Consider the following 24,642-nt stretch of genomic DNA (forward strand, 5'->3'; position numbering starts at 1 on the left):
TGATACCGTAAGAAGTTGTACAACATTAGCCTGATTTAGGGACATCTAGGTGGAAAATATCCAGCAGGCAGCTGGACTTAAAATGCAAAAATTCAAGAAAAATGACAAGATTAGAACTGCAAATATGGGAGTCATAGAAAATAAGAATTGAAGTCATGGGGGCACATGGGTGGTGCAGTCTGTTGAGCATCCGACTCTTGGTTTTGGCTCAGGTCCTGATCTCAGGGTTGTGAGATCGAATCCCGTGACAGTCTCCACACTCAGCATGGAGTCTGCTTAGGACTCTCTCACCTTCTGCCCCTCTCCACCTTCTAAAATAAATAAATAAATCTTAAAGGGAAAAAAAAGGAATTGAGGTCATGGATGTGGATGACATTTCCCATGAAGAGATGGCAGAGAGAGAAGAGGACCAGAAACAGAAACCTGAGGAGGGTGTGCGGAGGAGGAAAGGAACAAATCAAACAGACAGCATGTATTCAGGAATCCAGCTTCACCCTCTTCTATCAGGTCCATTCCCTGTATGACATAGCCAACAGCACATAAAAAACAGTCCTTGCAACCCTTGCATTATTGGTGTCAGACCTAAAATGGTCTTCTTAACCTTTCTTACATCCCATTTCCTCACTTGTTTCCCCACCCTCTACCCCTATGCCTTGCCTCTGTATTTATGACTTCACTTATATCTTGTAAATGAAGTGCTCAGTGTTGCTTTCCCAACTTTAACTTTGTGCTTCTCTCATCAGTCTTAGTTTGAACTCTCCATTTCACGACAATACCACCTCCTGCTAACCTGAGGACAAAGCCCATCATAATACTCTGCATGTGTGAGTGTAGGGCCTTGCAAGTGGTCCTGCCTGCCCCATGTTCCCCTTGGCCCCATGAGTAGAACCGATAACCTAAAACAAAACCAGCATCGTGCAGTGCCTTAGAAAGGAAAGTTTTTTACTCAAGGAGGATGGTCGCTTGGGAAGGGGCTCCCTAGTTCCATACCAAAGAAAGTCCCAAATTCTTAGCCTGCTCTTGAGGATTATACCCCAATCAACCTTTCCAAATTTGGCTACTCATATTTCCCTACAAGATACCACACTTGAAACTAGACTACTTCCTCTTTACAAGGTATGCTTCACATGCAAAGGCCTCTATACTTCTGCCCACGCTAGCAGTGGAGACAGCTGGTCTCCTATTAAATTTAGGGCTGTCAGTGTGATCAAGCATGGCACAAATTCAATGATAAGTAAGATACTTTAGAAATAAGAGGATCTTAGGTAATAGTATGGGTCAGCTCCATGATACCCATCCAGGCATTTTAAGTGATCATAAAAGTCATTTTATTCAAGAAGGATTAGGAAAAAGAGAATCAAGCCGGTATTAGATCTATCTCTAGGGTCAAAAAATTCTCTATAAAAAATGAGTGGTCAGTGAATTGTATGGTATATGAATCATATTTCACTAAAGCCGTTACCAAAAAAATAATAGGTAGTGGTATACAGTATTCAGGCACAAATTTCCAAAGGACTAATTAAGGAATAGGAGTAGAGAATATTGTTTGGAGGCTGTCCCTCCACAACCAGGTCTTCAAGAAAAGCAGGAGCTGACCCACAGGCCTCTGAATTGACACTCAAGACACTCTCAGCATCAGATGCTTGGCTGTCTGCTGACCTTCGCAAGGGCATCACTGACGACATCGAGATCATGCTGCAGCTCATTCATGGCGCTGGTTATGCTCTTGGTGTCTTTCAAGATCTGAATACTCCGTGTGTATGGATTATACTTCACTCCAAATGGACGCTTAATTGTTTTGGTAAATTCTCTGTTTAAGAAAACAAATAAGAGGCAACCAATTTCTAGGAAGCAGAGGATGAAAACTGAATGAGCAACAGCAAACCTATTTCACACACTAGGTGAAAGACAAATCTTTATTAGTTGTTCACACAAACAATCTGACTACTTTCCTACACAGCACATGCAGAGATCACCTAGAATCCTACACAGGTAGGAAAACTAAAACTGTCATAGACACATCCACCCCTGCATCGCTAGGGAAAGATCTTGTGGATGACTTTACTGGTGATTTATTACTTTATATATTTCTTGGCTACAGTAAGGAGACCAACTACAGTAGCTTTATCAGGAGACAATGGCAGCACTTGACCACCTAGTAACAGACCCCTCAGCTGTGATTTACTTAACTACACCTGCACACTTACACATCTGCACGTGTGTGCACTTGCACGTGCACGTGCACACACACACACAAACACACACACAGGCCAGGAACAGTCCTGCCTCCTGCACGTGGACATTCTTTCTGTTTAGAATGTCTTCCTCTAGCCTTCTCTCAAATGACCTAACTTCTACCCTTTCTTCATGCATTCAAGTCCTACCCTCTTCATCAAGTCAACATTTGAACTTCTCATTTGGCAACCCCAAGAACAATTGTGTTCAGGACCCCTAGGAACACAGCGGAGGACAACCATACATGAGTAAGGGCTGAAATGCAGCTTGCAATCCACCTGGTCTACCCAGAAGGGACCCCTTCTTCAAGTCTGTGCAAAGGGGTCATACGTGCTAGAGGAAGCCCTGCTAGTATTGTTATTTGGTTCTGTGCCCGGCCTAACTCCGCAAGTAACAGAAAATCTCTGGAAGACCCGGAGCATGTCTTCAACCCCCATATATCCCGCAATGATCTCACTGTGACCTCAGACCCCTTCCAGCAAATGTTTTGTTGATTCTGCTTCTATAGTCCTTTCCTTTCCTACTACCTCTGTCTTGGCCCAGGCTCTTATTTTCACCTTAAGTATTACAAAAAGCTCCTGAGTAGTTTCTCTGCCTCCAGTGTCCTCCTTTCTTAACAACACACTTAGCTGATTAATAGTTAAAGCATAGCAGGTCACCTGGGTGGCTCAGTAGGTTGAGCATCTGACTCTTGATTTCAGCTCGGGTCATGATCTCAGGGTGGTGCGATTGAGCCCCACATCAGTTTCCATGCTCAGCACAGAGTTTGCTTGAGATTCTCTCTCTCCCTCTCCTTTTGCCCCTCCCCCTACTCATGCTCAATCAACAAAATCGTTAAAAAAATAGTTAAAGCATAGCTTCATTGCATCACACTCTTATATTTTTCCACCTCCCTTACCTTTTTTTACACTTTCCCTTAGCCTAAAACTTAACATATCTAAACCCTATTTATCCTTCAAGTGCTTTCTCAGATGCCATTAAACTTTCCCTGTTCTCCCATCTGGAATAAATTGCTCCTGAATAAAATGGAGAACAAAGTTTCATCTGTATCTCTCTAAGGCTTTCTATGCTGTTATATAGTAATTTGTCTACAATTTATTTTCCTAATAGATTATAAACTCTGATGGGGAGAAACCAGTTTCTCAATGTATCTGATTCATATATGCAATCACCAAACATCACCATAAACAACATACTCTAAATATTTGTTGTGAAAGGGAGATACGTCATAGGCAGAAGGTACCTCGTAGGCTTCTAATTATCCACCTGCCTACTTCTATGATTTGTTACCATTACTGCACCAATCTTTTGTAGGGGGAAGTTAAGACACGCGGAAGATACATTTTACCTCATCTTCTCCTTTGCATCTTCAAAGCTTTCAGATACAAAGTAGACATCCTGAAAAGTTGTGATGAGACACTCCTGTTTGCAGGTAATCTTGGGATCAAAGGGCTTTACTTTAGCATGTCCAGAAAGTGAATGCTAGAACACAAAGAGTCAGTGAATCAAAGAATACTGTTTAATTTCATGGATCACATCCCAAACACAACCACCAGAATCAGCACGTCTCTGAAGGTACTAATGCAATGGCCCCAACCTACAATTCCAAACTTATTTCCTACAGCATTATTTAACCCACAATATACTCCAGCAAAACAAATGGCTTGCTGTTCCCCATAAATGCCCCAAGACCATCTCCATGACTGTGTTCTAACACTCATGTGTAAGAGGCACCCAACAATATTTATGTACATTCCTGCATTATGACACTTACTTCCTAGCCTGCACTAGTAATTTATATACATGACTAATACCCACCATCAGGTGGTAGACTCCTGAGAGCAAGAAGTACCATGGATAGTATTTGACACACACCCATCACTCAGCAAACATAAGTTCATTCCTTTATTAGATAAATAAAATTCTCAAAAAATTCCATAGAATTTAGGAGAAGTTATTGCTAACACACTAAAAATGGTGAGGGAACAGCAAAACTTGTAAGCAAAAGCTTTAAAATACTTTTTATATAAAAGATATGTCTATTGGGGCACCTGGGTGGCTTGGTTGGTTAAGCGGCCAGCTCTTAGTTTTGGCTCAGGTCATGATTTCGGGGTCCTGGGATCAAGCCCTGCATGAGGGCTCCGAGTGCGGAGCAGGGAGTCTGCTCGGGGATTCTCTCTCTCTCCCACTCCCTCTGCCCCTCCCCTGCTTATGCGCTCTCTCTTTCTCTAAAATGAATAAATAAACCTTTAAATAAATAAAAGACCTCACTGATATGAGGAATTCTTAATCTCAGGAAACAAACTGAGGGTTGCTGGAGTGGAAGGGGGTGGGAGGGATGGGGTGGCTGGGTGATAGACATTGGGGAGGGTATGTGCTATGGTGAGCGCTGTGAATTGTGCAAGACTGTTGAATCACAGATCTGTACCTCTGAAACAAATAATATAATATATGTTAAGAAAAAAAAAAAAGAAGAAGATGGCAGGAGGGGAAGAATGAAGGGGGGAGAAACTGGAGGGGGAGACGAACCATGAGAGACAATGGACTCTGAAAAACAAACTGAGGGTTCTAGAAGGGAGGGGGGGTGGGGGGATGGGTTAGCCTGGTGATGGGTATTAAAGAGGGCACGTTCTGCATGGAGCACTGGGTGTTTATTTGCAAACAATGAATCATGGAACACTACATCAAAAACTAATGATGTAATGTATGGTGATTAACAAAACAATAAAAAATTTTAAAGAAAAAAATAAATAAAACATGTCTATAGTGTGTCAACTATATTCAAAAAAGAAAGAAATTAAGTAATTAAATTCCATATATAAGTAAAAAACATTTAGGGTATCTCTATAAACCTAGGAAATAGAGAAAATTGTCTCTTAAGTGATGTTTACTGCCACCCCAAGTATTTTCCATAGTATGCACTTGTTCAAATCCAAAAACTCTTTCAGGTCATATCAATTATATTAAGTAAACATGGCTATATGGAGAGACTTACGGCTTTTACCTTAAGTTCACTGATAGAAGAAAGTAATCCAGCACCAAAGACTCGCAACTGCCCGTCTTGTTTACAGAGACCAAACTCCACAGTGAAAAAGTAGCACTGCAAAAGGACATTGATGTTACTTTCACAGCCTGAATACCTCAATTTAAAACAAACTGCAACTCTTAGTCACTGACCCAAAGTGCCCTGGAATAAAGTTCAAGATCCCCAGACTTGTTCCCAGGTATTTCTACAATCTGGCTTTATTCTAAACCAGCACTTCTCAAACTGTTGTTCCCAGGACTCTTGTATACTCTTAAAAATTACTCAGGACTGAAGGACCTTTTCTTTATATGAGTTAAGACTGAAAACATTTACATGTTTACTAATTAATTTTAAAATGTAATAAACCATTTTATGGTAACATACCAATTTAATGCAAAGTAACTATATTGTAGGACACAAAAAAAGGGTCAGGAAAGAAACATTGTTTTACATTGTTCCCAATCTTTTTAAATATCTGTCCAGATGTTATTTAATGTCTGGCTGGAAAAACAGGATGGATTCTCTTATCTGCTTCTATAGTTAACCTGTTGCCATATGTTGGTTTGGTTGAAGTATATGAAGAAAACTCAGCCTCACACAGATAAGTAGTTGGAAGAAGGCTATGTATTATAATAGCCTTTTCAGATAACTGTGGATATTCTTCTTTGATACTACGTCAAAACTCAACAAGTGGTAATTTCTTAAAGTTCAGTTGCAATGTGGAATATGAAACCATATCAATGAACTCTAGTTCTTATATTGAAATCCCCTTTGCATTCTGAGTGGATCTTTCACTCAAGGACCCTGTGCAAGGTTTTCAGGAACACCAGGGGGTCCCCAAACCACGATTTGAGAAGCACTATTCTAATCATCTAGCCTTTTTCATACTACCTCCCCCACCCTAACACACTCTGTTCCAGCTTCTTGTCATTTCGAAACCCAGATACACCAAGCACCTCCTTGTCTTTCCCTGTGTGCCCTCATCCTAAGATGCTCTTTCTTCCTTTCTTGGCAGGTGAAAATATGACTCATCTTCCCTAGGCTAGTCCAGATACTCCTCTTCCATGAAACCTTCCCCAAGCCATTCTCTGCCCTCCCAGAACACTCTGCCTGAACTTCTCTGTAGAGTTCATCCATTCAACACAACTGTCTCCCTAAGTTGTATATAAATTCCTTGACGGCAGGAACCAGGCCTTATTCCATCTTTGTATTTCCAGCAAGGTGTCTTGTACCTAATGCTCAAAAACATTTTTAGCATCATTTTCAGAGAACCTATCATTTTTACTGAAAAAAGATCTACAAATAATTAACATTATTGAACTCTAGTGTTTCTCTACCTTTTTTAAAGCACATGTCTCCTTTTGATGAACCTTAAAATTTCACATCCTCCTTTAATGCTATTGAAATTATTTAAATTAAATTAAATATGAGCAAAGACAAATTTTCTAACAGTCATCTCGAATATGCACTTTTAAACTCACACTCCCATCCCACCCCGATAAGAATTACTGATCTATACAGCTATTTTCCGATTTATACCGTTGCCAGTTTTTGAACAGCCTCCTCTGAAGCTCCAAGGGAAGCCAGGCCAATTTCTTGGGAGAATTGCGCAAAACTAGGTTCAGCCAAAAGGGGGACATGACCTAAGAGTTCATGGCAAGTATCTCTGAAAAAGAGGTACAGGTTTGTCACTCTGTGATGCTTATGTCACATATAAATGTATGGTCAACAATTCAACCAAATCAAAATCTGATCTTACTTTTATTCAGGTGGTATTACTTTGCAAATGGACCACGAAAGACACTAACAATTTACTAAAGAAACTATTTTGGTTCAAAACTTAGGCCACTCACAAACATATACACATAAGATACCCATAGACATGTCTGCCCCATACCCCCACCAAATCAGGTCCCTGCTCAAATGTCACCTTCTCAGTGGGTCCTTGTCTGATCACACTTTTCAAAATAGAAACACTCCACACATACACCTCTTTCCCCTTTCTCTGCTTTGTTTTTCTCCATGGCACTTATCACCATTGATTGGTGATATTAAATATATATATATATATATATATATATATACACATTTATATACATAAATGTATATATATTATATTATATATTTTAATGTATTAAATATATTTATATCTATATATATTTACTTGTTTGTTTATTATCTCTATCCCCCATTAAAATAAATTATATGAAGGCAGAAATTTTTGTCTGATTCTTTTTACATTCCCTCTACTTAGACTAGCACGTGACACCTAACAGGTAACAGGTTGTCAATTAATAATAGTAATGATAATGGCTAACATATATAGAGCATGGAGCATGTATTATGTGCCAGACACTGTTCCAAATGCTTTACACATGTTCATTCATTTAATCTTCACACAAGACTCCTGAAGGAAGTACCATCTTGACAAATAACTATTTGATGAATGAATATTAAACAGAAGTACTCACGGCTCTGGGGTATAGAGAGGGTCTGAACTGTGTCTCACGTACTGTGTGCAGTGGAAAACCCGGAAGGCTAAACCTGATAAGAAATCTCTTGGTGATAAGTAACCGGCCACGGGACGGATGGAAAAACCCGTGCGCTCTGCAAAGCAAAGGAGAAAATGAAGAAAATCTTCACCCCAACAGACCATTTACTGTAACATTTTAATCCTGCCAGTGGTACCCAGCAGCACTTTGAGGGAGAATATGGAAACTAAATGTATCATGTGTGTACTATGCGAAAGTAATAATTATTAAGCACTTACCATGGGTCAGGCAACGCGTTAGACCTTACATATCACATCTCCTGTCATGTTTACAATTTGAGTTAAAGTTTATTCTCCTCCTTTTGACAACTATTAAACTGAGGCTCGGAGACTCAATAATGTGCCCAAAGTCACACCGTAGATGATAAAGGTAGAATGAGAGTCCAGGTCTCCTTATATTATACCTCGCTATCCCCTTAAAGGCTTTAGAATATCTCCTAGACAGAGTCTTACTTCCTTTAAAAAAAAAAAAAAAACCAACTAGATCTATTAATTTAGATCAGAATCACTTTTTAAGCTATGCCATTTTTAGCCAGTACTTTCTTTTGCAAAGTATATTTGATCTAAATTGGATGGTGCTCTTCGATTCCCCAACAGCTACAACGGCTTGCCTTCTGTAGAAGGGGGCCTGCCAGTAGGGCAGCAGTGACTCAGGGGACCTCTATAAGCTCTACGCTCCCTGTTCATTTGAAACCCTTGCCCTCTGCTCTTCCAGTTCCATCTGGTTGCTTTTGTACTTGGATTCCCCCACTCTGATGTGTAGACTTCATGGTCCAATAGAACTCTCCACAATAATGGAAATGTTCTATACCTAGTCTACCCAGTAGGGTAGCCACTAACCACATGTGGCTATTAAGCACTTGAAATGTGGCTAGTTTGGCTAGGAAACTAACATTTTGATTTATATTAAGGTGAATTATTTAAACAACCACGTGTCTAGGGGCCACCATATTTGACAGTGTAGAGAGCTCCTTCCAACCGGTGTTTTGTTTGAACTATCATTTAGGTTTGGTTTCCTTCTTTGACAATTTCCCTTGAAACACCTTTAGCAACCTGTTCTGCATCCAACTCATGCTCCAGACCCCAAGTGAATAGCTTTCAGTTTTGTATCCATAACAAAATATTTCCTCCAAATCTCAAGCAAATTTAATTTGGTAACTTCTGTAGCATATGCTTGCCCATCTTTGTAATACCCAAGTGTGAGGTCACATGCATTGGTTCTCTGTCATCCTTAATCACTTTTTTTAAATCTAGTTTTTATAGGAACCATTTATACAAGTTCTTCCCTTATAAAACAATAGTGACTTTTCCTATTTAGTTTTTCTTAGTGTTGTGCATAGTGGTTGGCTAATAAGAATTATGGAGTTGAATAGATATGTAGGTTTTTATGATGGTCTGTGTAAGAAATTCAAAGATAGGAATTTCAGACCATGATGGAAATAAACTAAACTCCCTTTGAGTGAAAAACATAACTTCTATTTGTTCCCTAAGGTTCTAGTCTGCTGAGATCAAAGGGGATATTTATTTTTCTTATATATTGTAAACCCTGGAGATAACTGATCATTTTACTTCCTATACTAGCTAGAAAAAATAAGGAAGCCTGAAGCAAATAGGCATGAAGAACTAAAAGAGAAAAAAAATGTCCTTAATCTTTGTTGATGTTTCTACTAGCACATTTTCTTCCATGGGAAAATGATAGAGTCTTAGGGTGGAAAGGAGCTTCAGTTAACAAGGTCTTCTCCATTTTGAGCTAAAAGCTTGCAGTTTCTATCCAATTGTCATTTACTTTAGGGCAACATAGTATTCCCCCTATTACCTAAGATGATCAGCTAGTATTTAAATAAAGCTCGAATGTCCCCTATATCTCCAGGTTAAACACCCTAAGAGTCCTTCAAATTTTATTTATATAATAGATTTTTCCAAGCCCCTTATAATTCTGCTCACTTTCCTCTACACTTGCTCCAGATCATGATTGTCCCTCTTCAAATGGGATGCCAAATACTCCAGGACAGAGTAAGGAAAATTCTGACCTCCCATATACTTGAACTTTATTCCTCTATTAAAAATTCTGTCATGATCACAACAGGGTTCAACATTCTCCTTACAAAAAGTTAAGCATATTACCTTTTAAAAAGTTTGAGACATCTTCCAATTGTGGGATATTATCTTCCCGGTATCCACAATATTTAGAAAGCAAAGGTAAGTTTTTGAGATACTCTCTGCAGGCATGGGTTGGGTAAAGTTTGTTGAGCTCTTGGAACACAGTTCCCCAGGTCTTAATCTCCTCTTCAGTGAATTCAACCTTGGGAATGGGGTCTCCACTAATGAGACAAAGAGAAGTTATTTTGAATTAGCATTCAATAAAAAATAGCACTTATCTTTTAATTACTAAATGAGCATAATTTACTCCATTCATTTATTATTTCAAAATTGAATAAGTTATTTTTATAATACACTTACTGTTTATAGTTCATAGCCAAGTCTGCAAAATACTTCCGTCTTTTACGGTAGACATTGTCTTTGAAGCCCTGATAATTAAAGAAAAGTTTAAAAATATCCATACTAAAAAATACTGACAAATGATATTTAGGGAAGGTTTCATTATATTAAAGGGCTACATTATTGTTATTTTGAGCAAGCACTGTTTCGAAATGTATGATCATTTTTAAAGGCAATGTTATGGGTGGGGGGATGGGGTAACTTGGTGATGGGCATTAAGGAGGGCATGTGATGTAGTGAGCACTGGGTGTTACATGCAACTGATGAATTACTGAACTCTGAACATCTGAAACTAATGATACACTAATGCTAAAAATTGAATTTCAATAAAATAAGTTGATAAAAAGAGGCAATGTTATATGAAAGCTTTATACTATTGCAGCTACTAAAATAAAATGGTTTGAGGAATAAGAAAAGGAATAAGAAAAGCATCATCGTAGTTAAATACACAACACTTTTCCAAATGTGAGATTCTTTTTTTCTTAATTGTTTGACTACTTCTTCAGCTATATTTTCCTATAACCATAATTAATAATAAAATTATAATTAATAATACATGAAGTCATGACAGCTAAATCTAGCCTTAGATTTTATCGCAAAGTAAAAACATACTTATATTTGCAAAAGCAAACAATGCTAATAAAGAAGGTAGTAACATTAGAATTTATACTTAGAAAAATATTTTTTTAAAATAGGTAAAATTAAGACTTCAAAAAGCAAAGCCCAGGAGAAAACAGCCAATAACACAAAACAGGAAAGAAAGGGAAGACACTTGAAAGGGGAGAATGAGACTCATCTCTTTAACACAGATTTACGAGCCTCTCCTAGGCACTTGGCCTTGCGCTAAAATCCAGAGAAACAAATAGGAACAAAGCACAACCTGGGTCTTCCAGGAGTTTACATCAACCAATTATTATGAAACAATATGCTAAATGCCTTATACGCCCAAAATGCCACTGGAACTCAAAAGAGAAACTCCTCATCCAGAGTATGTGAAAAAGGGTAGTGGGGGTCAGGAAGGGTTTCCCAACAATGACTCCCAAGCTAAGTCTCAGTAAAGGAGTGGGGACAGCTGGGTGGGAAAGAACAGAAAGGACAGCACCAATGAGAGCACAGCAATGAAAAACAGCCCGCTGCGCCTGCGCCGGAGGAAATGTGAGCTGAGCTTGGAGAGCGAGGGGGCCACAGCGCGGACTAGTTCGAGGTCAGCTAGTAAAGGTCGGAAACAGCTTGGATTTCAGTCTGTGGGTAACGGGGAAGTCATTGGTGGGTTTTTGTTTTTTTTAAACAACAGCTTTATGGAGATATAATTCACACACCATAAAATTTTAAAGTGTACAGTGTAGTGATTTTTAGTACATTCACAGTGTTGTGCAACCACCTCCACTATAATTTCAGAAAATGTTTATCCCCCAAAGAAACACCATACTCATTCACAGACTCTTCCTGTTTCCCTTCATCTCCAGCCCCTGGCAACCATTAATCTGCTTTGTGTTTTTACAAATTTGGGTGTTCTAGATATTTCGTATAAAAGGAATCATATAACACATGGTCTTTTGTGACCAGTTTTCAAGTTTCCTCCATGTTGTAGCATGCATGTATCAATATTTTGTGTTTTTTTTTATAATCACTAACATTCCATTTTATGGACATATCACACTTATCTATTCATCAGTGGATGGACATCTGAGTTGTTTCCACTTTTTTGTTATTATGAACAAAGCTGCTATGAACATTTGTGTACAAGTTTTTGTGTGGACATATGTTTTCAATTTTCTTAGATGGGTACCTAGGTATCGTTGGTGAGCTTTAGGCAGAAAAGGGAAAATGATCATACTGAGGTTTTAGATCATTCTAGTGACTATGAGGAGGTTGGGTTGAGGTGGTGCCCTGGAGGCTGGGAGACAAGTTAAGATGTGCTAATAGGAATAAACAAGGAACAAATTTAAGCAATATTTAGGAGGTAAAATCAATAGCACTTGGCAGTGGATCAGAAAGAAATTATTTAGTCACCTCTCCATAAACATGCTCCAGATTTTCTTACCTCTGAACCTTTGCTCATGTTGCAATGAACTGTCCTTCCTCCCCATCTCTTTCCTGCCAAACTCCTTTAAGTCCTCGTTAAAATGTTGCCTTTCTCTGATCTCTTCAACTAGAAGTGTTTGTCTTCTTGTGTACATCTCAAAGCAATTTGTTCCTGCCACTTGGCACTTTTCACAATTTGATCTCACGTTTATTTATAGACGTGTGCTTTGTCTTTCCAACTAGACTGCAAATGCCTTGAGAGCAAGTACAATTGCAATTAATAAATTGCTCGATGAGATATTATAGAAAAAAATAGGTGGATCAGCTGAGGGCCATTTAAGGCAATATGCAGTCAATGAACAGAGCTACTAAGCGGCAGATCAAAGCACTGGTGCATACCGCTCCAAAATTGCACTCTTTTTTTCTCCACCGTCCCAGGACCATGGGACTCCATAAGCAACCTTAATGCTCTGGGCTTACTAACTCTCCAGCTTATGCCTGTACCGTGTCCCATATAATTTTCCAAAGAAACAACTTCCTAGTTCATCAACTGCCTAATAAACCAGTCGTGCTGGACAGCATGGGTGATAAGTTTTTCCCCCTCCTATCTTTACCCCCCCGCTTTCCAATAATCCAAATTCTTAGAAAAGCTCTTATTACTAGGAATGCCAGATAGGGGACAGTGTCTCAGAGCCAGTGAAGTTAGATGCTCTTCAGGAAGTTAGTCGGGATTCCGCCAGTGTGGAGAACTACCGGCACTTCCCGAAATCCAGATTAAAACCAGATCCTATTTAGTCTAGCATAAGCACGTTCTCCCAGAAAAGGAAAGAATTTCCCTTAATTTTTAGTTTGCTTTAAATTATTTTCATGAAAAGATTTATTAAAAATATTTACAGGATGATCTGCATCCAGTTCAGAACCATACATCAGAACTCTGTTGGCACAATGGTCCAGGTCAGAAATCTTCTTTGGAAACCAAGGAACAGTTTCCATACCTGCAAAATACAAAACCACTAACAGTTGAAGAGACAATCTTAAATAGGCAATAAGGAAGAAAAAATTAAGAAAGTCAAAAATACATTTGGATGACATTTTTTATTGTAGCTTGTACTTTGAGTCAAAATTTAAACAAATAAATTGCTCTATTTCTTTTTTTAAAAGATTTTATTTATTTATTTGACAGAGAGAGACACAGCGAGAGAAGGAACACAAGTAGGGGGAGAGGGAGAGGGAGAAGCAGGCTTCCCGCTGAGCAGGGAGTCCGATGTGGGGCTCGATCCCAGGACTCTGGGATCATCACCTGAGCCGAAGGCAGATGCTTAACGACTGAGCCACCCAGGCGCCCCTGAACAAGTAAATTGCTTTATTTCTAATAAGTAAATTTTATTTGAAGTTTTTGAGTTCAAATATATTTTGAGCCTTGATTTCCTAAGGGTTGGTGAAATGCTACATTTTGGTAACGGACCTAAAATACACCAAAAAAAAAAAAACAAAACAAAACTGTTTAAGCTACATATTTAGCTATCCTTAAAAAAGCAGAGTTAGGATGTGTAACTTTGCAGACCAATGTGCAAAATTTAATGAGAACTTTGAATGTTTCTTTTTGTTGATGCAAAGGCTCTTAGAGATCACTGATGTCTTTGCCACTTGGATCTCTCACCCTCCCTCAGACATACAAGCCCTCCTGTAACTCTGGGGGTTTGCACCTGTTGTTCTCCTGCCTGGATAACCTATACCCTACTCCCACTTCCTGCTCCACCCCATCCTTCTGTTTTCCTGAGACTACCCTTCTCTTCCTTCAAGACCCAAATCAACCTTCCCTGACCCTGTAGGTGGAGCTAATTCTCCGTCTTCCGGGTTGCTCTGATTCTCGGAAACGGATCTGCTTATATCTGTCTCACGGGAAAGAATGGGAAGGACTCTAGGGGAGGGACCATACATATATTTGTATCCTTGCTTCTCAGTAGAAATAACTGACACAAGTTGGTATTCCCTAAATATCAACTGAACCGTTTAGCCCCTAGAAAACTCTTCATATTATAGATGAGATAACCAAGCTCCGAGAGGTAATTTATCCAAGGGAAACTCATCTCTGTTGGAAGAGAGAGGACTAGAATTCAATCCTCCTTGCTCCAGCCTAATGCTCTTTTTAACACACCCAGAAGTGATAGTCAAGAGATTTAACCAGAAATACCACAGGGGCAACAATCACTCAAAATAGACATGAGCAGAGTCCTAGGCTTCTGCTCCACCAGCGGTTAGCCCTTTGGTTGTCGGTAGGGGGCCTAGGACTCCTAGGGTATCTGGAGCGCACAGGCTTTACGCATGGTGGGGACACGCAAGGGACTTGGGGAAGCAGCTATCTGCCACTCAGAAATGGAAGCTTATTAGTATTTTAATAACTTACACAGCCATAAAATACATAACAGATGAGTGTCAGCCCTGAGTACACCCCAATATTGTGCATGTTCTAAAGGGATTACTTTAAATTGAGTACTATATACAAAATGTGGTTGAATTATCCTTTTATCTTTTGTGCCAAGTAAATGACAAGGATTTTTTCCACAACAGAAGATCTTAGCCATTAGAAACCTTAGGAGGTTTTGTTGTTTTTCACTCACTTTTGGTGGGAGTGGGGACAGGGAGGAGTGTGTAAAGAATGTATCCACATCATAGTTGTCAGCCCCTAATCAATATTCTCAACAAATTTGAATATTCACTTAATATCTGCCAGATGCTAAGCCCTGTGGGAATTTCTAAGTGCTCAGGGATTGTAAATTGAAGGTTTGTGAAATTAAGAAATGCTTAATGATTCGGAAACTGAGAAAACTTAATCAATTTCTAACTATTCTGAATTCTTTCTTATACCCAAGGTTTCCCTCTCGCTCCTCTCACACTTGATAAAATGTTACTTTATAATTGCTCTATAGTATTTTGAGCAATTACATTTTCTGCTCCCTTCACTACCAAACTAAGCAATTTGAAGAGACAGTGTTTTATTTTTATTTTCATGCCTTCAGGATAAATATAAGATTGGACACACATTATGTACTTAATCTTCTGAGTGGGATTTTCACTTTTCAAACTTACCATCTTCCTTCACAGTAAAATTGTCTGGTGGATTCACAGAGAGAACGTTAGTATGGGACTTCAACAGATGAAAAATGTCATTCAACTGTTCTCTGTTGATATCACAGTCAACAAAAATCTCAAATTCTGAGTTTCTTCTCTTTGATTTTCGGGACTCAATATGTAACAGGTTCACATGCTTCTCCTGGGTAAAGCAGAGAGTAAAGATACATATGACAGCCTCAAATGGTAATAGTCTCTGAGCTCATTACTTTCACTACCACTAAAAATCAATTCCAAACTCACCATCATAGTCAAAAGAGAAAAAGGCTGTTTTTAGTGCTGCCAACAGCAAAATAATTCCCCCTAAATATCAGGTACTGTTCAAAAAAGTTGAAAAATTCATCACACCCTCCAGAAACTAATAAAATAACACCCACTAGAAGTCCCTCAAATTGCCAGAACTGAATGGCCTCAAATAAAAATATCAAATCTCCTAGATAAAAAGAACTTTTCAAAAATTTCTTACAAATAAAAGCATCTTCAAAAAGTGATATTAATGTTAGTCCTTTAGAAAGGAAAGTTTCTTTTGTGAATATGCATTTAATAAAATTAGATGAACAGCTTGAACAGTGTATTTAATACCTCAAATCTCTTAAGCTACAAACTTAGTAACCAGCTGAAGCAGATTGCTTCTTCTGCTCTCTTCCCATGCCAGCCTGAGCTGGGTGCCATATGTGCAAACCTGTGGGAGGACAATATCTTCTCTTACCAGTTTGGATCGCTGAGGACCAGCACCAGTGGCGTAATAACGAAACATAAGAACCAATTACCCAGCATCTAACAAAAATGAGGTTAGAATAGCCGATTTCCAACACTAACCAGTTCAATTTGAATTAACTTGGTGAACACCTATGTAGGCAGGTAAAGGCTGTGAAGCATATGAAGAAAAGCAAGACATACAAGGAGTTTATAATCTAGTTGCCTAACACATGAAAGGCTAAGAGAAAACACAAGTAGTAAGTAGGTGCAGAAGATGTTCTGGGAAAAAGCATTATGGGCTAGAGAAAGTAAACATTTCCACGGAGCAGACAGGAACCAAGATGAGTCTTAAAGAATAGATAGAGTAGGAAGACAGAAGGGAAGAAGGAGGATTCCAAACAGGAAGAACTGTATATGCAAAGGTAGAGATGAAGTAAGAATTATTAGGAACATGAACCACAAGAAGAAAAGAGTATCAGGGATGTTGGGAAATTGGAATACACAGGATTTATCCTGGAACATAGACTTTATCATGGAATCAACAGAAGAAAGCCAGTTACTAAATATCCTGGAGTTGATCAGAAGTAAAGGAGAGTTTTTGACATCAGCCGTAGCAACATTTTTCTAGTTATGTCTCCTGAGGCAAGGGAAATAAAAGCAAAAATAAACAATTGGGACGACATCAAAATAAAAAAACTTCTGCACAGCAAAGGAAACAATCAACAAAACTAAAAGGCAACCTACTGAATGGGAGACGATACTTGCAAATGATGTACCTGATAAAAAGTTAGTATCCAACGTTTATAAAGAACTGATACAACTCAACACCCAAAACCAAATAATTCAAATTTAAAAATGGGCAGAAGACATGAGCAGACATTTCTCCCAAGAAGACATCCAAATGGCCAACACACACATGAAAAGATGCTCAACATCGCTCATCATCAGAGAAATGAAAATCAAAAGCATAATGAGATATCACCTCACACTTGTCAGAATGGCTAAAATAAAAAACACAAGGAATAACAAGTGTTGGTGAGGATGTGGAGAAAAAGGAACCCTCTTGCACTGTTGGTGGAAGTGCAAACTGGGGCAGCCACTCTGAAAAACAGTATGGAGGTTGCTCAAAAAGTTAAAAATAGAACTACCCTACAATCTAGTAATCACACTACTGGGTATTTACACAAAAAATGCAAAAACACTAATTCAGAGGGATACATGCACCCTTATGTTTATAGCAGCATTATTTGCAATAGCTAAATTATGGAAGCAGCCCAACTGTCCATCCATAGATGAATGGATAAAGAAGATGTGGTATATATACACAATGGAATATTATTCATCCATAAAAAAGAATGAAATCTTGCCATTTGCAATGACATGGATGGAGCTACAGAGTATAATGCTAAGTGAAATAAGCCAATCAGAGAAAGACAAATACTATATAATCTCACTCATTTGTGCAATTTAAGAAACAAAACAAATGAGCAGAAGAAAAAAGAGAGAGAGAGAGAAACAAACCAAGAAACAGACTCTTAACTACAGAGAACAAACTGATGGTCACCAGAGGGGAGGGGGGTGGGGGGATGGGTGAAATAGGTCCTGGGGATTAAGGAGGGCACTTGTGATGAGCACAGGGTAATGTATGGAAGTGCTGAATCACTATATTGTACACCTGAAACTAATAATATACTGTATGTTAACTATACTGAAATTAAAAATTTAAAAAAATTTTAACAAAGTAGAGTTTAGTCTATTTCTTACTAATTTTTACAATAAGAATGCATTCATAAATATTTTCTGAATTATGACTTGAATAAATATAAAGTTAAACTATGTTTTTAGAGACAAAGATGCAAACTGTCAATTCTTCCTAAATTACTCAATAAATTGAACATTATCAAAATCAAAATCTTGATGGAATTTGTTGAGGAAATGTAACTAAATAATTTAAAAGTCCATCTGGAAGAAAATTTTAGTCAGGAAGACCCTGGGAAATTTACATAAAGTAGAAGTAATAAGTGAGACATTCCCTATCCTGTATTTCAATTACAGAAAAAGAGCCACAGAGAAGTTAAGCAGTTTGCCCAAAGACACACAGCTAATAAGTGTCAAAGCTGGAATTCAAACTCAAGCTGTCCTGCTCCATAGCCCATGCTTTTAAACACTAAGTTGTAATCCTGTTTACCAAAAAGGAAGTCAAAATAATGGATAATGTGGTTCTTCTTTGAGCAAGATTTATATAATATTAAGAATGAAAACACTGAACACTGGCATAGCCAAACACTGGGACATAACTTCATTGGGAAGATGGGGGCAAGGAAAGTCAAGGGGGCCACTGGAAAGGGGACTGTGTCAAAAAAGCTGTCTTTACTTTCATTGTAGGAAATCAGTAGGTGGTATCTACAAGTGAAAAAAATCAAGAAATACACAACAAGTGTACTGTTTATAAAACATGGAGGTAGGAACGCCTGGCTGACTCAGTCAGTAAAGCATGGGACTCTTGATCTCTGGGTTGTCAGTTCAAGCCCCACCTTGGGTGTAGAGATTACTTAAAAATAAAATCTTAAAAAAAAACATGGAAGTAAATTCTAGAAAATGTAGTTAAAAGAGTTGAAATAATTGCCTCCTGCAGGCTGAGGATAAATAAAATGAGACGGTTACACAGCAACATGGATAGATATTAAAAACAGTGCTGAGTGAAAGAAAAAGTATATTATACAATAACAATTATATAAATTAACACGCACATGTAAAAACCACATATTCTAAAGTGCACATAAAAATAATTCCATGTACAGATCAAATATATCAGAACAGCTGTCTATCAGAAGAGAGAAATGGAGACTGAATGGAACAATGAAATAAAACAGGAGGAGGCTGTATAAATCGATGATGATAGTCTACACATGATTTCAAGTGTATGATTAACTCAACCCTTTGCTGTAAGATTAGCAAACTAAATTAAACTTAAAAATGAGGAGATATGAAGGGGAGCCTTCTGGTGACTCTGTCGGTTAAGCATCCAACTCGATTTGGGCTCAGGTCAGGATCTCAGGGTCGTGAGATCGAGCCCCACCTCGGGCTCCGCCCTGGGCGGGGAGTATGCTTGAGATTTTCTCTCTCCCTCTGCCCCTCCCCCCATAAACAAACAAACAAATAAAAACATTTAATAATGAGGGGTGGTGATGAAGACCACTTATTTTCTTCATAAGCCTTATAGTGTGGGTTGACTTTTTAAACCATGCACATGCATTCTTTGATTAAAAATAAAATAAAGAAGAAAGTTGATGGAAGAAGAAATATAGGTACATTATTTAAAAACTCAAAGGTAATCAATAAAGTGGTTAAATAATCATATAATTATCAAACTTGGGGGAAAGTAAAGAGAGAAGGGATGGAGATGGTATCAATATCATTCACAAGAGAGCAAATATCATGTAAAGTTGATAACTCAAAGAGAGGTATCAGAACAATATTTAGATACTATAAATTCATCATCAAAGGGAATCAAGAACAGAAATAGTTGAGAGGTTGACTCTAGGGAATGGGACTGAGGATATGGTGTATTGGGTAGGAAAACATGCTTTTCATTGCAACTCTTCTAGACAACTGGTCTGTATTTAAAATTCTTAATTCTTTGAAATATTATTTTCACATGGCTATAAAATAGCATGTATGGATATAAACTTGATTTTTAAAATAGTTAACATCAGCTCTTTACATATTAATTCTGTTAGTTCTCACAATGACCCTATGAGGGAGGCAGGGTTCTCATTTTATGGATGAAAGGACTAAAGCACAAAGAGACTAATTAATTTTTCCATGATCACCCAGCCAATAAGTGACAGAGCAAGGATTTGAACTCAGGGGGTCCACCTCCAGAGTCTAAGAATTTAATCCCAATGATGTTCTATTAGCATACTTTAACCTGTCCCCTATCCTTGGAAAAGTAGTTTGTTCATAATTTTTAGTTCTTATAAATAAGTCTTTGTATCCCTAAGCCCATAAACTAGGTTAGGTCCCCCAGTTCAATGTTATCATAATACTATCTGGTATTTCTTTCAGGTCACTTCACACACATGTAATTATTTACTATTGTTATTTGTTTACTGTCTGTCTTTCCCCCTGGATTACACATAGTGTGAAGGCAGGCACTGTGTCTACGTTGTTCAGGCCCACATCCTTAGATTCTACACGGCACTTGGCACACAGTAAGTACTCGGTAAATATTCCTGTTCTGCCTGACAGACCCCTATTCCCTCAGGATGGATTTATGGGGGGCGCCTGGGTGGCTCAGTGAGGTAAGCCTCCAACTCTTGATTTTGTCTCAGGTCATGATCTCAGGGTCATGAGCTCAAGCCCTGCATAGGGCTCCACGCTGAGCACTGAGTGTGGAGCCTGCTTAAGATTCTCTCCTTCTCCCTCTCTCCCCACTGCAGCCCCCCCCCCCAGCTCGTGCATGCGTGCTCTCTCTCTCAAAAAAAAAAATTAAAAGATGGATTTATGGAAGTGGAATTACTGGGTCAAATTGTGTGAACATTTTAAGGCTCTAATACATATTGTTTCCCTACACATTGTGCCAATTTACCCTCACACCAAAGGTGTATTTAAGTCCCAAATGCATTGAAGCTTTGACCATAGGGAACAGTATAATTGTAGAATCTTTGCTATTTTCCTATATTAAAAATGTCATTAAATATATTACTAATGTCATTAAATAATATTAAATTTTTAATATTCTATTTCATTAAAACAAAATTAAGATCTGCTTCTCTTAAATCTGTGAAGTGAATCTTTCCTCCCCCGTTTCTTTATTAGCTATTTGTATCTTCTCTTCTGTAAATGGTTTGTATCCCTTGCCCATTTGTTAGAATTAAGCAATATTTTAGAAACTTAAGTGCTTCAGAAATTTCTCCCATCCGTCTCTGAAGAATTTATAATAATTTATATTTTAAATATAATTTTAGAGGCTCCTTTGAGAAGAGTATTATGCAATAATATGGAGAGTGCTTACCTGGAAGATTTTCAGTGCTTTTATAAGTCCACCAACTTCATTCTTCAAGGAAAAAATGAGAGTTGCTCTTCCTCTTTCTAAGGAATGGTCTTTATTTTCCTTATTGTCTTCAATCATGGTCAGTTGGTGTAGTTCTCTAAAATCAAAGTATGAAAATAGAGAAAGGTCTAAAAAAGAAGTTGTGCAATATAGATTATATTTGATAATATTTGAAACCAGTAAGACAATGTTTGATAACATTACCCGAGTTCTAGTTTCCTCACCTGTGAAACATGGGTTTCTAGACATGCTTCGCAAAACTGTAATGAGACCAACAGAAGATAAAACATTGCCTAACACAGTTCCTAGAATATAATAGGCATACAGTGCATGTTACTAGTTTCCTTTTTCTTTTTTTCTAATTCAGTCCCTTCAGGGTGATTCATGCCCACTGGCTTCTTGCAGTCTTCCTACTGTGACCTGAACCGGGCCCTCTTCCTCTATGAAAGCCTACCCCCTCTCCCTGCACAATTTCAGCACTTTATTAACTGGGTCTTGAATATTTGATTCATGCACGTCTTATCTTTCAATAAGGCAGCAAGCCCCTTCAGAACAGGGACAAGGGCTTCTATTTCTTTTGTAAATTCAAGAGCCCGGGCAGCTCTGGACACATGGGGACCACAGGATAATGGCTAGCCAAGGTAATTCTGGTTCCATACAAGCATATTCTTTCTTCTCTGACTTGGAATCCCCCAGGCCGTGGACCCTGAAAGGCCAGTTAGCCTTTTCAATATTAGCCTACAAGAGTTATGTGATTATAAATTCAACTCTGTGTGTGTGTGTTGGGGAGATAAGGATATTGTGGGGGATGAAAGTGGAGTATAACTTTCAACTGAGAAATATACACTTGAGAAATAAGATCTGGATTAATACATGGAAACAACACATTGAGGATTTATTCTTATTAGTTTTCTTTTGGTTATTAATTCTTCCTAATTGCCCAGTTTCATGTTGGAGTTCTAGTGGAATTAACCTTTAACAACTTAAATTGATATAACCGATTCCACTGTCTTTTACCTGCTTGCACTCATTGATCTGAGCCTGAAGTGGTACCACCCAGAACAAGTACAGTATGCTGCTCTAGGCTTGAAGCCAGATAAACTGTGTCCAGTCTCCTACAGCTCAAACTTCATTGCCTCATGGAAGTCTTCCCTGACCTCCCTAAATCAGTTCCCCTCAGTGTTAGAGAAAGCCATACCATATACCTCTCATTCACAGCAATGGTCACAGTTGTAGCTCTGTTTCAGTGAGTATTTGGTTATGTTCAGAAACACAGAAGGGAGAACAAAATTCCTGGCATCTAGTTGAAAGCTGTCTTCTCAGAAGATGAACTAGATATCTACCTTGACATCTTCTCAAGCACCTATTTATGTTACTAAACAGTGTATGGAAAAATTTGGAATGTGAAGTCAGACATATCTGATGTTTACCAATATATAACCTTGAGCATGTTACTTAACCTTTCTAATATAGCGAAGTTACCAAACAATTCACTGGAACTCATAACATCCAAAACGCTCTCACACATTTTTTTTTTGTTTTTTTGTTTTTTTTTTTTTAAGAGAGGGAGAGAGAGAAAATCTTAAACAGGCTCCACACCCAGCATAGAGCCCAATGTGGGGCTCGATGCCACAAAACTGAGATCACGACCTAAGCTAAAATCAAGAGTCTAACGCTTAACCAATGAGCCACCCAGGCGCCCCTCTCTCACACATTTTAAAACACATAATGTGACTTGGTATTTTGATGTTTTCCCCACAGAAGAAACCAAGCTATTTAGGGCACCAAGAAAAGACTGTGATATATAATTCAAAGTTTACTTTTTGATTCATTGAGTTTAAAATAAAAACTGCTTAAATATTTTTAATTGTGTCAACTTATTCTCTATAACTAAAACAATCTCTATGACAAATGCTTTAAAAACAAAAGACTGGTTAAACTTAATAATAATCTGGATTTTTCTGTGACTCTACTGTTTACTAATGGTAAATTAAATGAAATTTCAACCCAAGCACATTCATGTGTATAAAGTATCATAGTCAGTGTTAAGGCTGTAAAGATTAAAAAACAAAGAAGACAATTTGCCTCCAATGGATTCACAGACTTATGTATGAGGGAGGGAGAGAAGGAGAGACAGATTTCCTAAAAAGTACAAATAAGCAGAAGAGAATGAGACCCTGAGATCCCAGCTATGGTATCTGAGGAACATACCATCTCCCTACACACCCCCCACTTTCCCATCCTTGACAAATATCCTAAAGATAAATGGAGATGGCTTCTGGCCCATCCATAAGTCTGATCAGAAAGGATTTATAAATGAGAAACAAGAGATCCTAAAAGAGACTTGCAGCTTCATAGAAACTGCCCCTTTGGTAAACTTAAAGTATATATAGGAAATTCTGAACTTGTAGCTCTGGGGTTAAAAATTCGGGGATGCATTCTCCAAATACATTTAGAGATGTGAAAACCTTTGGAGACATTTCTTATCTAACTATCACTCAAAGGCCATAGGCTTTTTTTTTTTTTCACACAGAGTATGGGTAATTTTGTCCTATGGTATGTAGATGCAAACAATAAGAGATATAAAATCATATAGCAAATTGCTAGTTAATAAATTCATCTACAAATCCGTCTAGACAAGTTCTAATTTCTATGTGTATAAGTTTCCTTGTTTGCAAAATTGGAGGGAGGATAATTGACACCAATCTCATGGTTATAAGGAGAATTAAATATATATATATATAATGTCTAAAACTATTAGAATAGTTGCTGACCTACACAAAGTACTCAATTAATACTAGCTCTAATAATGGTAAGTGCATCCCAATTTTCCCAGTCTTCAAAAAAAGATAAAATGTTAAATATAATAAAATTGACATTCTAAACTCTTCTGGTTAAGAATTTTTCTTGCCGTGGGAATTAAGCATTTTACAAGATGGTAAAGGCTGTTTTATGACATGAAATGTAAGTATTCTTTTGTCTTAAGGTGATTTTCAGTTTCATTAGTTTATTTATTATGAAACCCCTAAAATATATTAAGTCCCAAATCTCAAGTGAATAATTTAGCAATTCATTTGTAAATACATGAAGACCCCAGTCAACCTATATTTACTAAATCCGCATATTCCTTGATATTGTCACCATGACATGCTGAAGGAAAAGGATTCTGCAAATATAAGCTACTTCGTAGCCCACCACCATGTTCATAATGAAAGCAAATTTTAACAACTGGGAGCAAGGATCAGAGAACAATAAAGGTGAGTTTTGCTAGTCAGTGGGAAAACTGACAAAATTTCAAATCTCCTGACAGTTCATCCTTCAACGATCTCTCAGAGTTTAGAACACAACTCTCCCTTATAAAACTATATAAAGATTTCCCTTCACATTTCAAAATTGGCCCTTAAGCTCCCCCAGGAGCCA

General features: G+C 38.0%; 1 protein-coding gene across 1 annotated transcript; it reads right to left on the reverse strand.

The window, feature by feature from the left end:
• Positions 1–343: 343 nt before the first annotated feature.
• On the reverse strand, positions 344–21,309 carry TPH1 (tryptophan hydroxylase 1). Its single transcript, XM_027580181.1, has 10 exons — positions 21,184–21,309; positions 15,426–15,609; positions 13,230–13,330; positions 10,272–10,339; positions 9,936–10,132; positions 7,732–7,867; positions 6,800–6,926; positions 5,240–5,335; positions 3,584–3,717; positions 344–1,810 (listed from the first exon to the last, which is right to left on the reverse strand). The coding sequence occupies exons 1-10, from the start codon at positions 21,298–21,300 to the stop codon at positions 1,636–1,638; spliced, it is 1,335 nt and encodes a 444-aa protein (XP_027435982.1). The 5' UTR covers positions 21,301–21,309; the 3' UTR covers positions 344–1,635.
• Positions 21,310–24,642: the final 3,333 nt, after the last annotated feature.

The sequence above is a fragment of the Zalophus californianus genome, chromosome 11 (genome assembly GCF_009762305.2).
Source record: "Zalophus californianus isolate mZalCal1 chromosome 11, mZalCal1.pri.v2, whole genome shotgun sequence".
Taxonomy (NCBI): Eukaryota; Metazoa; Chordata; class Mammalia; order Carnivora; family Otariidae; genus Zalophus; species Zalophus californianus.